This window comes from Westerdykella ornata, assembly GCF_010094085.1.
Source record: "Westerdykella ornata strain CBS 379.55 unplaced genomic scaffold EI97scaffold_11, whole genome shotgun sequence".
Lineage (NCBI taxonomy): Eukaryota > Fungi > Ascomycota > Dothideomycetes > Pleosporales > Sporormiaceae > Westerdykella > Westerdykella ornata.
The window spans coordinates 727,992-743,702 of NW_022986861.1; the positions used below are offsets into that span (position 1 = coordinate 727,992).

Sequence of the window (15,711 nt, forward strand, 5' to 3'; positions counted from 1 at the left end):
TTCGGGAACGGCTTAGCCTTGTCGGGCAGGGGAGAGTGGTTACAGGTCGGGGATTAGGTCTGTACTTCCTACGCCGGGAAGCCAATTGATCGAGGGGGAAAAAAATGAAGGTTACGGTGGATGTTTGCTAGCTTGGAGGATGCAGCTCGCTCGGTGGGAGATGCCGTAGCAGAGCTAGGAAGAATAAATTCTGGGTGGCTGTAGATAATGCGAGTGCGAATGGAAGATGAGGTGCAGTCCAGCTGGCAAAGCTGTGACGGCAACACTTCCCGGTAGGCGAGAGATGCTAGCTAGCAACTAAGGGAGGAGATGGCGAGGAGCTGGAGGAGAGTACGGAGTAGAGGAGAGGGGATGGAGAGGGAAGAGGAAGAAAGTTAATAAGGGGGAAGAGGGAGAAGCAACGGTGAGGGCATTAAATTTTTTGAGAGGGCAGGCACGATCGACGTATGGTTTCCCCCTTCGACCGTCCACTCCCAAGGTTGTGTACATTCCAGATGGCCCTGCTCTCGCTCACTCAGGGCCCGGGCTTTCCCATCGAAAGCCTTGCCGGACCGGGCTAGCCTGGTGTCCCAAGCACCGCTAAGCGCACCCGTTCGCGAGTCGCGCCTTCCCGGGACTAGCGCGGCCGACAAGCACCCGCCTCCAGCCCTGGAGGACTCCACAGCCTCTGCCTGGCTGAAGGGAAAGTGGAAAAAATTGGGTGACGAAACGTAACGATCGCAAACGGGCCAATGTTTCTGAGCAGGACGGAGTTGATGGAGTCGCTTTGGTGACGCTCTGGTTGGTCGAAGAAGGCGCTGGAACTCCGACGCCGAGTACCTGATGTCAGCCGTGGATCAAATCCGAACTGCGCGGCTATGATCTGTTGAATCCACCACCAACATGGCTTTCCCCATTATTCAACGATAAGCTGCCGCAACTCTCCGCATCCTCCCTTCCCCCGTCCGAGGCCATCGAAGCAACCAAAGAGCTCGCCTCAAGGTTATAGCTATGTTAGACAAAATCTCTAGCTAGCAGTAGACTACACCCACACAGTGGGGTCTCTCTTGTGTGCCCACTGCCTGCCCAAGTGCCCTCTATCGGGTCTCCACCCCCATCGGACCTCCGGGTCGTCAACCCAGCTCAGCTCTCCGTAGCCACATCTCTCAGCCCTCCATACAGCCTCAACGCTCTCAATGATAATTGGAACTTTCCCGTGATATTTTTATCGTCCTGATGCAGTCCGTAATAGTGTGCATCCTAGAGCTGAACCCAGCCGCTTCAGGAGGGTGTACTATGTATTGATCGGAGAGAAAGTGGGAGACTGGAGGGGAAACACTCCGAAGACTGGCGTCACTCACGGCTGCCCATTCACTCCGTCATTTTCCCCCTTCCAACCCGTTCCTTCCCTCCGAAACCCCCTCTGCATCCCCCGCGCCCACTACCGTCGTACTCCCATCCCATCTATTCTCCCTCCCTGCACTACTCTGCTCTCTCTGTTCCAAATTCTCTTCCTCCACCGCCACACCTGATACTCCGAAGTGATGTGCGCCTCCCGCACCGCCACATGCATCCCGCACGTGCACCCGCTCCTCCCCAGCACCAGGGCCTCCTTCACATGTCAGAATCATACGATTTTTGCGTCTTCCCCAGATCTTCACACGCCATACGGCTTCCAGAAAAACCACTTCCCCCAGCGCGCTGCGGTCCGTCCCTTTCGGTAATTTGTTCTATTTTATTTTACTTTTGCTTTTTCCCTGGGAATGGTACCCGCGCGTCTACCGGAACACCCCCCCCATGGGCGTGGACATGGACATGGTCATCTGTTGAGCGCCCTCCCCGTTGTTGTGGCCCCGTTCCTGTTCACAGGGCTGCATATCGCAGTCTCTCGTGGTTCGTTGTTCCGACTTCCACCTGACACCTCGATCTACCCCGTAGGCACTGGCTCTATGACCGCTTATGTACCGTGTGGACTTTACTACCCCTTATATCAAACCATGACCTATTTCGAAAATAGTATATATATATGTACTAGCGCGACCGGTACTCGAACATTGAGTTCGTCTCACACACTGGCACGTAGCATATATCGCATCGATGCATTTACTCATTACTCCGCCCTCTTAACCATCTTCCCCTTCCTCTCACCCTCCAAACCCACATGTACAAAGGAAAAAAGGATATGCCAAGTATGCACAGCGAATGACCGAGAGTGACCGCCCGACCGCATCCCCGAACGGTCCCTGGAGGAATGCCCCTTCCCTTCTATCCCATAGAAGAAGAGAAGATCCCTGCCCTTGCTCACCCCCATCCATCTCACTCCCAACTCCAAAGCACCCCCATGCCCAAAATATGGTATCACATGTACGTACGTATGTATGTATAGGTATCGTTTCTCTCTTTCTCACTACCACTCTCACTCCCATCCTAATACGTCTCCCCAATCTCGCTCATCTTCCTCGGCCTCGCCGGCGGCGGGCCCATCTCCCCCTCCAGACCCGCACTCGCCCTGCGACCCGCACTCTGCCTTCTGGCCATCCCACCCGGCGTCGGGATCCCCGTCTTCGACAGACTCATGCGGCGTCCCGCCACGGGCGTTGAGAGGCCTCCCGCATCACTCAGAGTCTCCGGATCCGCCGTGTCCCGCGACGTCGTCGACATGGAAAGCGATTGCGAATGTGAATGTCCGCTCATGGAGCTCCGTGGACGCGGTATTCGCCCTTCGACTCCGCTGATGGAGGAGCTCGAGTAGTGTCCCAGAGGCGTTCTTGTGCTGCTCCTACTTCCCGGTCTCTGCTGTAGCGCTGCCGGTTGCGATGTCATGGACGCGCGACTGCTGGGCCGACTACTACTAGGTTGCCTTTGCCCCGAGACGCCAAACGAGAGTCGACTAACACCAGTATCATGTCCCGTAACCGACGATGCCGTAGACCCAGACGCCCGCTTCCTCGTGCTCCTGACCGTCACCGTACTTGGGATCGCAGAGCCCAGGGCGCTTCCAATGCGCGGGCTCGCTCGGGGCGGCGTGCGTGCTGGAGCAGGTAACTTGGACCTCGCGGAATGGACGCGCTCTTCCAACTTCTGCATCTTACCAATCAGACCGCGGATCTGGTACAGAGAACCGGACCTAGGAAGGTTCCCTGAGGTAGCTGCACCACCCGCTCCACTTGGCCTAGATCCGCGTGGAGCTGGCGCTGTTGTACGAATCGACGGGGTCGTGCGTCCAAGACTGCTGCCCTTTGCCGACATGGGTAGACTTGGCTTCCGAGAATGCCGCGTAGCGCCTGTGCGAGATTGGGTCTGATAGAGGCCAGGTTTGGGCGTTGAACTGGGATCATAGGCAATCGAGCCCTTCCGGAGGGGCATGGGTGTGGCAGGTACAGGCCTCGCGTTGGATGTTTCCGATAGTGGCGGAGAAGGTGGTGTCGAATCGACTGGCAGCATATCAGGCTTCGAATGCGGCGGTGTTGACGCAGTCGTTGGCGACGATAGCGTAGTTGCCGAAGTTGCTGTATCCGAGACAGGTGAACGAGGCCGTAGCGAGCCGTCTGCAACCAGCTGAGACGTCTTGCGCTGGTGATGTTGCTCGATGGTCTCCTCTGCAATGCGAAGCTTCTCCTGTACGATCTCCGCCTCTATCCTCAGGTCGGAGAGTTCGTCTCTGAGCCGTTGGTTTTCTATCCGAAGAGCCTCGCGCTCCTGCTCGCCAATCTTGATCTCCTCTTCCAACAAAACAGACCGCTCAATAGCGACGTTGTACTTCGACTCCAGGTCCTCGAGCGACGACGTGGTATTGCGCGCTTGACGCTCAAAGTCGTCATTCTGCACCTCGATATCCCGGAGCTTGAGCTGCAGGGATCGCTGCGCCTCGCGAAGGGCAGTAATCTCCTTCTGCAGCGTGTTTTGCGCATTGTTCGCCTCAGTCTTACTCTGCTTGTACTTGGTCTGTCGCCTCACGATTAGCATCCCCTTTAGCAAGTGGATAAGCTAGAGAAACCGACCTTCCACTCTTCCACCTCAAACCCCAAAGCCTCCACCTTCTCCTGCAGCCGTCTCTCCCGCTTCTCGCTCTCCTCAACGTCCTTCTCCAGCTCCGCTTCCAGCTCCCTGCTCGAAGCCTGGAACTCCTGCAGCTCCGCCTCCAGAGTCTCGTACTGTGTCTTGTAGTACTCCAACTCCTCCTTCATGCTTCCCCAGCCGCTGCTCGGAGGCGAAGAGGGCGCATCATCGGCCGTCATGGCAGCGCAAGGGAATCGTGACGGAGCCTTTCCAGCGGGGAATCAGGGGAAGACGGAGCGCGGGACTGGTGCGGGGTTTGTTGATACTGTTGTTGTTGTTTTCCGTATAAATAAAGACCTCGTCTTATCCCCTCACACTTTTTCGCAATATTCTTGTCCGTATCTTAGTGCTGGCGGGCGTTGGGCGCAGGAAGTTGCGTGGCGAGCCTCGAGGATCGGTCCTGCCTGCGACGTTTCAGTCCGGGGGTTGCGGTACTGGCAAGTTAAATTATGCGGCTATTGTCGATATTCCGCCGAGAGATGCTCGCCGCAACGATGAGATGCGCTGCCGGTTAGTCGAGTGATCCGCTGCTGCTGTGGGTTAGTAGTCCTGGAGTCCGGGAGGGACGGCGGTGGGCGCGGGTGGAGACGTGAGCGGGTTGTTGTCGTGGGTCGCCGGTCGTTGTTGATGGCCAGCCATCCGCGCCAGTAGTCGCGGCCGTTGGCTGGGCTCCGCGGTGGCGCTAGCCAGCCCAGCCACCTCTCACCAGCCACATTCACCTTGACAGGGTTGAGACTGACGTGTTGATTCTTTCGAAATCCTTTCTGACTCCTCATATTTCTGTAGTAGCTCTCGTACCAAGCAAGCTACATGACATTGGGTACTATTTATGACAGCAACCAAATGGAAATCCGCAGCACAGTCGCTAATAATGCAATTTCCCTCGTCCAACCTGCGAGCTTTACCATCCCACATATACTCTGTACAAAGGTAATGAATACATCAACGAAGACGCCATAGAAACAGATCAAAGCCCATACCAGCTATTCCCAATCACGGCTCCTCTCCCCAATGTTTTACATTCTTCATCGCATCCTGCACTTCCTTCGACACATTATTCGCCGCATCCTTCCCCTTCTCCAACAACCCCTCCGCCTGCTGTTTGCCGTTACTTAACACCTCTTTCGCCTGCTCCCTTCCACTCCCCAACATATCCTGCGCTTTGGACGCGGCATTCCCTGCCACCTCGGCCCCCTTTGCGTATGTGTTCCTCCCCTGCTCCGCTGCCATCTTTGTCAACTCCTCGGGACTGGGGTACTTCTTCAACGACTTGAGAACGAGATAGTACAGATTGATGACGAGAGCGTGGATTCGATCCTTCGCCAACATGGTGATGCCATGCGAGAAGAACGACTTCAGGAGTTCTGCGCCCAGGCCCTCATACAGCGCCAGAATCCCCTCCGTCCTCGCAATATGCAGAATCGTGCTGATGACAGTGCGCTGTCTAGCACGCAGCACCTTCTTCTCGGCAACGTGATGCCGTTTCCCCTCCTTCTCGTGCTCCCTCGTTACGCCCTCGTGCTGCGACGATGATTCCCGACTCGACACCTGCGCCCTCGTCTTTGCAAGAGAAAAGGGATACGTCACCGCCGACGCCGTAGCTTTACTAATCGCCGCCAGCAAAAAGGTGAGTCTGGCCCCTGGATCCGCCTGCTTTGACTTTGGCACCGCAAGGCGCAGCAACACTCTGTGCAGCAAAAAGGTAATGGACGGATTCAGCGTCAGGAACAAACTCGCCGAATACCCGGACCAGAACCCTTGCAGACCCTTCTCCTCCCGAATCTGCGCCGCGATATCCCTTGTGCTGTAGCTCGGAGCAATCTTCCTCTTGCTGCCTCGGTCTCGCGCCGCTATCATGGCGGCTGCCTGCTTCCTCGTGACGATGTTCTGCAGGGGCGTGGTCCAGAGTTTGGCGAAGGCGCCGGCGAGAACGCCCACGCTGATTTCGTCCCAGGCAGAGAGTCGCTTTGTGCCTTGGGCGGTCAGACGGCGCTGGCGGGCGTAGGTGTAGGCGAGGAAGAAGAGGAAGCTATCGGCGACGCCTTTGAGGGTTTCCTGCAGCACGCCGCTGTAGAAGGCCGTGATGCCGCCTTCGTGCGTGTAGATCGTCTCGATGGCGTCGAGGATGCCGTCATACTGGTCTGCTGGGTCTTCGCCTTTGAATTGTCTCTGGACTTGCAGTCGGGTGATGAGGAGGTCGAGCGGGTAGGTTAGAAGCTTGGATACGGCGGTTCCTAGTGCCCCGGAGGTTGCATGGCCGAGAGCTGGGAGGGCTGGTCCGATGGGAGGAGTTCTCTTGCGTTCTTCTTCGCGGATTACATGGTAGAGCTCGAATGCGTCCTATCTGTATATCAGCAGCTGGTGCTCATTGAAGAGAAGGGGAGGGAAAGAATGTCTGGGCGACTACCAACTGGGCATTGTAGACGTAAGTCATGGCCGCGGTATTGCGCCTCGCCGTTCCTTACTCCTCTGCAATCCGCAGCTCAATTATACACAAGTTCTGGAAAACACAATCATGAAAAGAAGCGAGGCTCGCAGATGAGTTGGAGTACGAACGGATTCGCCCTTTGTGTCGTCTGGCATGCACGTCATATGAGGCTGGTGTTGCCTCGGCCACAACCCCACACTTCGAGCTTGTGACTGTGGGCAAGCATAGTACAAAATAACGGTTGAACCGGGATTTTGAATGATTTCCTTCCCTGGGCAGATGGTGGAGTTTTCTACCAATACTCCGTATATTCTCCACGCCAGCTATGCAATTGTTTTCCAAAGATCCGACCACACGCAAACTGAACAGTTGAAAATCGCGGTTCGAAGATGAAATGACGTCACCCCCACTGACACCAGCCTTGGAACACTCCCACATGCATCCGGTAACTCCATCCGTTAACACAGTACACATCCTCCTCCAGCAAAACAGAAATCCACGCCAAATACTCAGCCTTCCCTCGCCCACCCTCGGTCTAGGCCTCGATTACTTCCAGTTCCTGCACCAAGCCCTGAACCCGCAGAGGAACAATGACATCAACGGCTGTGCGGTGCAGCCTCAGCTGCTTATGCTTCAGCGCTCTAGCCATGACACGCTGCATTTTGGCGTGCGCAGCCCCTGACTGTTTGTACTTGTACATGCAGGGTCCGGTCTAGAACTTTGAAGCGTTATCACAGTAGGCGCGCAGCAACATGCGCATAGGTGCACGCGGGAGGATTGAGATGGGAGTCTGGGCCTTTGTGGTACCCTAGGGAAGCAGGACGGAATGGTCAAGTAGGATGATGAATGTTAACCTGCTTGAAGAAAGCGGTGAGAGGAAGGGATGTATATAAAAGGTTTAAGGAAGTAGGGAAAAGAGATATACTATATTACCCAGCCAGCGCCAGACCGTCAATCAAAATACCAGTATCCTCACTCTTTGTTTGAGAACTTCCGATAATGCGTTGCCAACCTCCCAGTCCTGGGATTGAATCGCCTTCTGCTTCTGCTAAAGCGATCAAAGCAGATCACTACAACATCTCCAGCTCCTCCAGCCTCTCCATAACCATCACCATCCAATTCAACCCCCAAGGCAAGGCTTCTTCACCACAGGTCCCTTCCGCCAAACGGACCACCTATCGGCCCATACGACGTCCGGACGGCGTCATCGTCGAGTCTCCCCGCTACCGCCCATCCAGCAGCAATCCCCTCGAGCCGAAAGCGGATCGGAATCAGAATCCCTGGAAATGACATACTTGGACCTGGGATCGCGAGTGCAGCAATGGAAAGACTAACGGGAAGGAATACGAACCCATCTTACCCTCTCTTTCATCAAACTCCCCTCCCCACTGTCAGAGATGAGGATAAGAAACCGACATCCAGCATACATCGCTCGTGGCACCCCTTCTTTCGTCAGATGTACCTCTCCCCGTCCAGCGGAGCAACATATGTCCCTCTCCCTACATCTCGGTTGTCACACCCTTCAGCATATCTCTTTATCTCGTCTCAATCACACCTCATCCCCGAAAATGGAAACGCGAATGGGATGTCGGATATACAACATACATTTCAACCTTCCCCACCTACCGGGAGCTGCAATGGTGGACGCGCTAGCTGGTAGTAGGGTAGGCGTGAGGGCGCTGGGAGGAAGGAAGTGCGAGCATAGAGGTAGAATCCATACCGCTAGACTCATGGTGTTCCAATACAAGGGAACGGCTGATCTTCAAGGCGGTTCCTCAGATACACCCTTAATCCTGGCTGTTGTACTAGACGCACAAATTGAGACTCTCGAGAGAAATTCCTTATGAGACAGTTGAAGTGCATATCAGCAACTGCTCAATGCGAATACCAGTGTTGTCAAAGACAGACTTGCCGCTGCGTCACCAAACACGAAGAAAACGGGCCAAGGTTCAAGGTCAACAGAGCGTCTTGTGAGGAGGTGCTTGCTCGGTGTAAAATCGTACTGCCATGACTCCTAGTGCGGATAGGGCAAACCAAAGGGCTAGGATAAAGATAACGAATGATTCGTGCGTGTAATAGCGCGAGCTGTAATGGTAGCATCTTTCTTCTACATGTGGATATTGTTACCCCATGTCTAAGTCCAAGTCCAGAGAAGGCGACCGTTTCTAAAACCAAATGTATTAACAATGAGGTCATGCTCAAGATTATCGAAGTTCTAGGTACTATATTACAGTGGAATTGGCTATTTTGGCTAGCGCAGGTGTGTAAAATCAAGCAAAGGCCTCTTATGTGTACTTATTTATAGTTTACTCCTATTAGGATAGGGCCTTTTATGTATTGCCTGTAGCCGTTGATAGCCATCCATGCCTACTTTTTGCTGTAACTCGACTGCCTACACGCCTGTGATAGAGCACAAGCATGGTAACACGGTGACTTTTGCTACACTGCCTGTTGCGTTCTAATCGTCATCTCTAATCAAACAGGTTACCTATGTGTTATAGCATCAACATCCTGTGAGGCTAATCTGCTGACTTGTGTTTCGCACTGTTGCAGACAAGAGGCTTCGTTGCAGTCAAGGAACCGTGCATTATCATTTCGTTGAACACTCGCGTGGAGAAACCACCTCCAAGAGCGTGTCTCGTTAGCGTTGCGTGTTTTGGTCTACACTTACTGCGGCGTTGTTGGAGATTGACCTTGGTCTTCTCCTATATGTCGGTAGAAGATGTCAAGTCCTGAATTGCCACGGCAAAGGGAAGCTCTTCACGGCCTCCCGTGGATCGAGAATGCAACATGTTCAGCGCCCAGTCGTCCAACTGCCGAAGGCCTTGAAGTCCAAAGGACATTCCTGAGCCTGCAGGAAAACGAGGGAGGGCGTGTTCAGTGGACCACCTGTGACAGCCTGCAACCACAGCGCTCCTAGAAATTGCGAGGGGTTGGCTTGATCCGGCTTCTCGGTTTCCCAGAGTCCGAAATTGCAGCTTCTGCGTATAGATGAGACTTCAGATATGCAAGCTAGACATCCACTGACGCTGGAGCCCAACGGCGCCTGAATCAATGGATCAGGTGTCCTGCCTTCCCAACCCAGGGAGGGTACATATGCACAACAGAGTGTTGGCCATGCGGGACGACGATCGTGAGCCCTTTTGAAACATCCGTATCGGACTCGGAATGTCGGGAGGTTACGGACAAGGCCTTGCCAAGTACATAGTCTTTCTGTGTAATCGTGATTCTCTCCGATATTTCTCCCGAATGACCATCGAGGATTTGAGACAGTGTGCCTATCCAGTATTGGGAACATGCATTCAAGGAAGATCTTCGCTTGAGAGGACGCGTTGTGTCCCTGTCGGCCATACTGTAGTGATCTGGAGCTGAAGAAATTCGGGTGTTCGTTCCCGAAAGATGTCTGAGGCTCTAACACCCGTAGACCGCCCAGTCTCAAGATCCCATCAAATCCACAGGGTGGGCGTTCTGAACCGTGTCTATGGCGGCCCATCGCCGACCTAATTTCTAACTGTCAACGAAAAGATGGACATGATAAGGGGTCATTACGACTGTGCCCAACAGGACCGTGTAGGATTAAGTGAGACCGAGAAATGCCACGCCCGGTGAGTTGTCAAGGCCAAGACGCAATGTTTTGACATGGAATACAGATTGACACAAAGTGATGAACCGATCCCGCATCTCCTGCACGTAACCACGGAAGCACAGTGTGAGGGGGACCGATATTACTTGCTTGCCAAGGACGGAAGATGGCTGCCCAGAATACCAAGAATTCCTGTGTGAGCCAAGAGGGCCGGAAAGGGGATCTGGCGATGCCGTGAAATGTGGGAGTTCATCAAGCAGAATTGCCAAGGGAGGAGAAGCTGGTCGCTATCATGATGGACGTCTTGATGGGAAATGGATTTCAAAGCGGTAATGGTGTGGAAAGCCAATTGATGCATGTGCATGATGAGGAGCTCGCACTTGGGGATCATGGTTGACACAATTTCGTCCGCCGTGGTCTTCCGGGTAGGTAGGTACTCCATATACTCCATATGTAACATGCTCTTGGTGTTCGATCAGCCAGCACGACGATCTGAATATGGGGGATCGCCGCAAGGACCCAATACGCCAAGTAACAGCTGGTATCACGTGGCGGCGTGGCTGATGAAGTGAAATACTCTCAGGGCGCGGCATAGCAAGGGGTCGGATGGATGGCACGGTTTTACAGGTGGTTTTGAACAAAGGTTGGTACCGCGATTCGGAGGGGATACGAAGAGGACCCAGCAGGCAGATGCAATCATGGTGCACAGCCTTGATTGATGCGGCTCTTGGCTGGGGGCAGCGAAGGACGTGCGTTAGGTGGGTGGCATTGTGCCAAAGGGGAAGGCGCACACGTGAAGTGAGGCTCGATCCGGGCGATGTCGCCAGCGAATGGCAGCTGGATGTGCTGAGGGTTATTAGTTATTACCACAGGAAACGGTGTGCAGAGTTATTATTATTAGTCTAGTCGAACTTGCGATCTCAGCTCACGCTTCGCGGTTGCTGCAGGTGATGTTGCGCGGGTAGCAGTAGTAGTGGGGCTCGAAACGCGGGGAGAGGAATTGTTGGCAATCCGTGAGCGGCCAGGACGATGAGACTCACCGCTCCAGTTGTGCTTCACTGTCAGTCTTCGGGGACAGATGATATTATGATTGTGTTCGACGCTGACCACTTAGAAGCGGATCCGTTGTGCGGATACAGAGGGATATGTAGGTACAGGGCGTTCCTGAGTAGCTGGATCCAATCAGTAGCAGACGGGGAATCGTTTGTCGGAAACCACTCATGCTCCGTCTGCGAGGCTGCGTCCAGGTGTTCCCTTGGTTGACACACCAGCACCCAGCACCATCACCAGTTGGCAGTACTGTGCAAAAGAGGTGCTCCCGGAGATGTATGAGGAAACATGCATGGGTTAGCCTTGGGAATCAAACCAGATTATTCTTGGAATTTCAATTTGAGTCGTGGGTTGAGGATGGACTTGCGACGCAGCAAACCCCAAGATTGGTGCGAATTGGCGATTTGCGGGGTTTTCGATCTCACCTGTGGGGTTTGTGACGACGACTGGGCAACGGGCTGGAGAAGGCAGCTGATGGCAGCGGCAGGGCGGTGACGGTGACATGCTGCATGGGGTCTGGCTTGCGAGACCCCCACGCCAGGCTGGATTTTGAGTCGCTTTCGGCGGCAATCTGTATTCTTGTCGTGCATGTCGTCGGCTCAGCACCTGGGCAGAATAATGCCTCATCCGCACTTTTTGGCAGTAGTGGCGAGCGTTGGCATTGGCGTCATCTCATCGTGCCGATCCAGAGCCAAACCCCCCGAAGAAGAGCGTGAGAATCATCGAGATGGTGTGCAAGAAAAGCAGCGACAAATAATTGCACACCCCGACATGCACGATTGCATCGCCAGAGGTGCTTGGTTTTGTGGTGGCCTCCAGAGTCCGGCGTACTCGGAAGAGGGTGTGCGGCGCTCGTACCGTCTTGCCAATGGCGCCTTACTTAAAGCGGCAACCCGAAGGCGTTTTTGGACTGGTCGTCGAGGATGCAATTCCATACTGTGCAGATGCATCCCGTCACCCACACATGCTGCAGGCTTCTGTGGGGGTATCAGAGCGGCTCTGTGTTTCTAGGGCGGGAGAGGATAGGATAGGGTTTGAGGGCAACCGCCCAGCGATTCTGGAGGTGCTGTGAAAAATGTAAAAAGAGGCAGCCTCTCCCGCTGTCGAAACTTCCATTGCGCCGAGTGTCCGAGTCCATCCGTCTGTCTGTCTGTCTCCCTTTATCACCACCACGATTATTATTTGGTCATCATCCATCACCGAGAGAGATAGCGTCGCAACCGGTCGAACAATCTCAAGAGAGACCGGTGTTGCACGCCTCGGCACCCACCAAATCCCCGGGCCCGACTCTTGGAATCCTTGGAACGTCACTCAAGAGTCCATGGCGCCAATGCCACTCTGACCCCCTGACGAAATCATCATCCCCAGCAGTTACCCTGCCCCGACCGTGCCTTCCCTGCCGTCCCTGCCGTCCCTGCCGACCCTACTCTTGGCGCTCCCACCAACTTCCTCGACCTGCCCACATCCCGCATCCCGCTCTCCATCCCTCTTCACCTCTCAGCCCTCCTACTACTACAGACAACATTCATTCTTCACCTACCAACATCCACTTTACCGATACTCCACTCCCCCTCCTCACCATCCAACAGTCGTCATCGGCCCCTGTCAACCGTCGTATGGCTTTACCGCACCCGTTTCGCCCTCGTCCTAGTCCGTCCTCTGTGCCTTCTGCGCTTCCGCGCTTCTACACTTCCGCCTCAACCACTTGCTACAATCGCCCCAGTTCGCTTCAGAGGGCATAAACGCTCCATCTGACAACCACACCGCTTTCCAAACAACCTTCCGGCACCCTCGAATTCTCGCTACAACCCTCGACTTGGTTTCCGGTGAACCAAGGGCTGCTCCATATTGCAAGGCATTCACCTCCACACAAAGCAGAGCCTAGCAGCACGGCCATGTCCCAGGTCGCTACCGCACCCTCCCCCATGCTAGCGGCCAACCACTCCGTGCCCGTACAGGGCAACCACCACCTCCATCCTCAAGTCGGTCGTCCACTCGATTCCGCCTCAGCCATTGCAGAAGAAGACGAAAGTGTTGGCACTGCCAGCGAACCCGCCGAGCCCATAACCCCCACAAGCGATGGAGCACCATCCTTCTCGTATCACTATGACCAGGACGAGTCCATTGTGACCGCCAAGGCGCCGCAACAACCTCCGCCGGAGCATGCTCGGCCGACAGTCGTCTCCTCTTCTATGCCTGCTGCAACATCCGCCTCTACACCAGGATCCGGAATGGATCAATCGCCGATACGAATCGTCGTCCCGCAACCGAAAGCCGTCGCAGAACCAGAACGCGCAGCAGAGAAGCCGCGCCTCGGAAAACGCGTTGGCTCGTTCGTGCGCAACAAGCTTCACCGCTCATCCTCCACCAAAGAGGATCAAAACCTGGCCAACATTTCCACCGGTACAGCAATGTGGAACGGCCCCGAGGTCGAAAAGGACCTGCTATCATCCCCACTCGGTTTCCCCAAGAGTAGACGATTGAGCTCCTTTTCCCTGTCGGCGCGCAACTCGCCAAAATCCTCTCACGGCAACTCGCCTCCCTCGCCTGCGTCTCCTGTTAGCACCATGTCCGACAAGGAACGCAAGGAACAGTCGCCGCCACGAAAACCTCCTCCCCTCAAGCAGACAAAGTCCGCATCCTCGACGGCTATATCCAGCATGAACAAGCCCGGTGTGACCTGGGCAGGCGGAGCACGAGAGCCCAAACGGCCCTCGCGTTTCTCCCGGAGGCGCTCCGCTAGTACCGAGTCGGTCCCCAAAATCAAAATGGGAGACGAGTCCGTTGGCTTAGTGGATACCTTCTCGAGACCCGCCGTCGAAGGCGTGGGTCTGAAAGCCCGACGCCTTAGCCTCAGCCTACCCGATGAGTTTGTCGTCGACTTCTGTGAGCTGGAAAAAGAATTCAAAAGCTCGAGCCTTATGCCCGGAAAACGTGGGAAATGTCTGGGACGAGGAGCTACTGCAGAGGTTCGCATCATGGCTCGACGAGGCACCGCCGGCGAAGAATTGGTCGCCGTCAAGGAATTCCGCGCCCGTGAACCTTCCGAGAGCGAAGAGGAGTACATCAACAAGATCAAGTCCGAGTACTGCATCGCCAAGAGCTTGCATCACCCCAACATCGTCGAGACAGTCCGTCTGTGCACGAACCGGGGACGGTGGAATCACGTCATGGAATTCTGCGCCCACGGCGAGCTCTTCTCCCTTGTCGCCCGGAGATTGTTCCTGCCAGACGGCTATTACTCCCTTCAGGATCGGCTCTGCTTCTTCAAACAACTCGTTCGTGGCATTGACTATCTTCACTCCCACGGCATAGCACATCGCGACATCAAGCTTGAAAACTTGTTACTGGACAAGAAGGGCTATCTCAAGATATCCGATTTCGGTACTGCCGAAGTCTTTAGCGGCGAGCACCCCGGCGTTCGCTCTGCTGGAGGCGAGTGCGGCAAGAACATGTCGGACATCCGATTGTCGGCCCCTGGGATCTGCGGGAGCTTGCCCTACACTGCCCCTGAAGTCCTGGCAAAGAAGGGTCCATATGACCCGCGTCCGCTCGATGTCTGGTCTTGCGCCATCACCTTCTTGACCATGACGTGCGGCGGCGGGCCTTGGGAAGCGGCGAAACCTGAATACCAAAAGTACAAGCGTTACATCCAGGGCTGGGAAGAATGGCTCGCGGACCACCCAGATGGCCAGATCACCGACGCGGCGGATGGCCACCCCAAGTGCGGTCCGTACTTCTCCAAGATCAACCCGCCTGCCATCAAGCGACTGGTTCTAAAGATGCTCCACCCCAATCCGGAGAAGCGTATCACGATCCGCGACGTCCTCAACACCAATTGCGTCAAGAACATCGACTGCTGCTGTCCCGAAGGGTTCGAGGATCCCACCGTCTGCATCGACACATCCAAATGTACCAGCAAGGAAACCTCCAAGATGGCCAAGACGAAGCAGTTTCTGCATCACCACATCCCCCCGTCTCCAGAGAAGAAGTTTGCGAAAGTGCTAACTCACCGTTTCGATATGGGCGACGGGTGGTAGAAGCTTGCCGCCCCTCTTTTGAATGCTTTGTACATTTCTTTCTACTTATCAAGCGGCAATTGATCTCGCTTTCGAGCGCGTTTTCAACACTGTCGACGAAATTGTTTTGCTTTCTGCTGCGTTTAAGCGAGAAGATTATCTGGGACGCTTCGGCGACAACGTGGTTAGAAGTTTGTCTGTACTCGAGCAAGATGTATGTATGCTTGCTTTCCTGTCCTTTGCATTTGCGCGGCGTTCTGGGGCTTGGACAAACAGGTTGGCCACCAACGGCCTTTTGGTATATATGAGAAATATGGGTGCGGGAATGCGGAAACACGGGCAGAAATTGATAAGGACCTGGGTGTGTCCGTCTTGGGGCATACATATATGCTTGGTGTATCATCACGGCCGTTACTGGGAGCAGTCAAAAACATAATCATTAAGTCCTGTTGTTCCTTTCGAGTGAGAGTTTGTAATTGGATTGGGATTGTAGCTGGGCGGGCACGTCGTGGGAAAATGTAGTAATATATTCTTGTCTCCGTCACGCTCTTACATTGGATGTTTGGCAGTGATGGTTCTCTGCTGATGTACCT

The 15,711-nt window shown here is 54.7% G+C and overlaps 5 protein-coding genes across 5 annotated transcripts; 2 read left to right on the top strand and 3 right to left on the bottom strand.

Annotated features, from left to right (window-relative positions):
* Positions 1-1,633: 1,633 nt before the first annotated feature.
* Positions 1,634-2,300, top strand: EI97DRAFT_54700 (uncharacterized protein). The gene has a single exon (XM_033802903.1). The coding sequence runs from the start codon at positions 1,743-1,745 to the stop codon at positions 2,193-2,195; it is 453 nt and encodes a 150-aa protein (XP_033653837.1). The 5' UTR covers positions 1,634-1,742; the 3' UTR covers positions 2,196-2,300.
* On the bottom strand, positions 2,021-4,670 carry EI97DRAFT_419281 (uncharacterized protein). The gene is made up of 2 exons (XM_033796990.1): positions 3,981-4,670; positions 2,021-3,924 (listed from the first exon to the last, which is right to left on the bottom strand). The coding sequence occupies exons 1-2, from the start codon at positions 4,215-4,217 to the stop codon at positions 2,407-2,409; spliced, it is 1,755 nt and encodes a 584-aa protein (XP_033653838.1). The 5' UTR covers positions 4,218-4,670; the 3' UTR covers positions 2,021-2,406.
* Positions 4,671-5,031: 361 nt separating this feature from the next.
* On the bottom strand, positions 5,032-6,472 carry EI97DRAFT_458778 (mitochondrial carrier; the record flags this gene model as incomplete). The annotated part of the gene is made up of 2 exons (XM_033800938.1): positions 5,032-6,378; positions 6,446-6,472. 2 exons carry the CDS (start codon positions 6,470-6,472, stop codon positions 5,032-5,034), a joined length of 1,374 nt encoding a protein of 457 aa, XP_033653839.1.
* A 2,489-nt stretch (positions 6,473-8,961) lies between these two features.
* EI97DRAFT_54737 (uncharacterized protein) lies at positions 8,962-10,075 on the bottom strand. Its single transcript, XM_033802904.1, has one exon. The coding sequence runs from the start codon at positions 9,957-9,959 to the stop codon at positions 9,261-9,263; it is 699 nt and encodes a 232-aa protein (XP_033653840.1). The 5' UTR covers positions 9,960-10,075; the 3' UTR covers positions 8,962-9,260.
* Positions 10,076-13,666: 3,591 nt separating this feature from the next.
* EI97DRAFT_377939 (Pkinase-domain-containing protein) lies at positions 13,667-15,139 on the top strand (the record flags this gene model as incomplete). The annotated part of the gene is made up of 1 exon (XM_033795638.1): positions 13,667-15,139. One exon carries the CDS (start codon positions 13,667-13,669, stop codon positions 15,137-15,139), a length of 1,473 nt encoding a protein of 490 aa, XP_033653841.1.
* Positions 15,140-15,711: the final 572 nt, after the last annotated feature.

Coding starts and splice junctions, on each gene's coding strand:
- EI97DRAFT_54737 (XM_033802904.1), bottom strand. CDS start 9,959: ATGGGCCGCCATAGACACGGTTCAGAACGCCCACCCTGTGGATTTGAT.
- EI97DRAFT_419281 (XM_033796990.1), bottom strand. CDS start 4,217: ATGACGGCCGATGATGCGCCCTCTTCGCCTCCGAGCAGCGGCTGGGGA. Junction 3,925..3,980: donor TTGAGGTGGAAGAGTGGAAG/GTCGGTTTCTCT, acceptor GTGAGGCGACAG/ACCAAGTACAAGCAGAGTAA.
- EI97DRAFT_54700 (XM_033802903.1), top strand. CDS start 1,743: ATGGTACCCGCGCGTCTACCGGAACACCCCCCCCATGGGCGTGGACAT.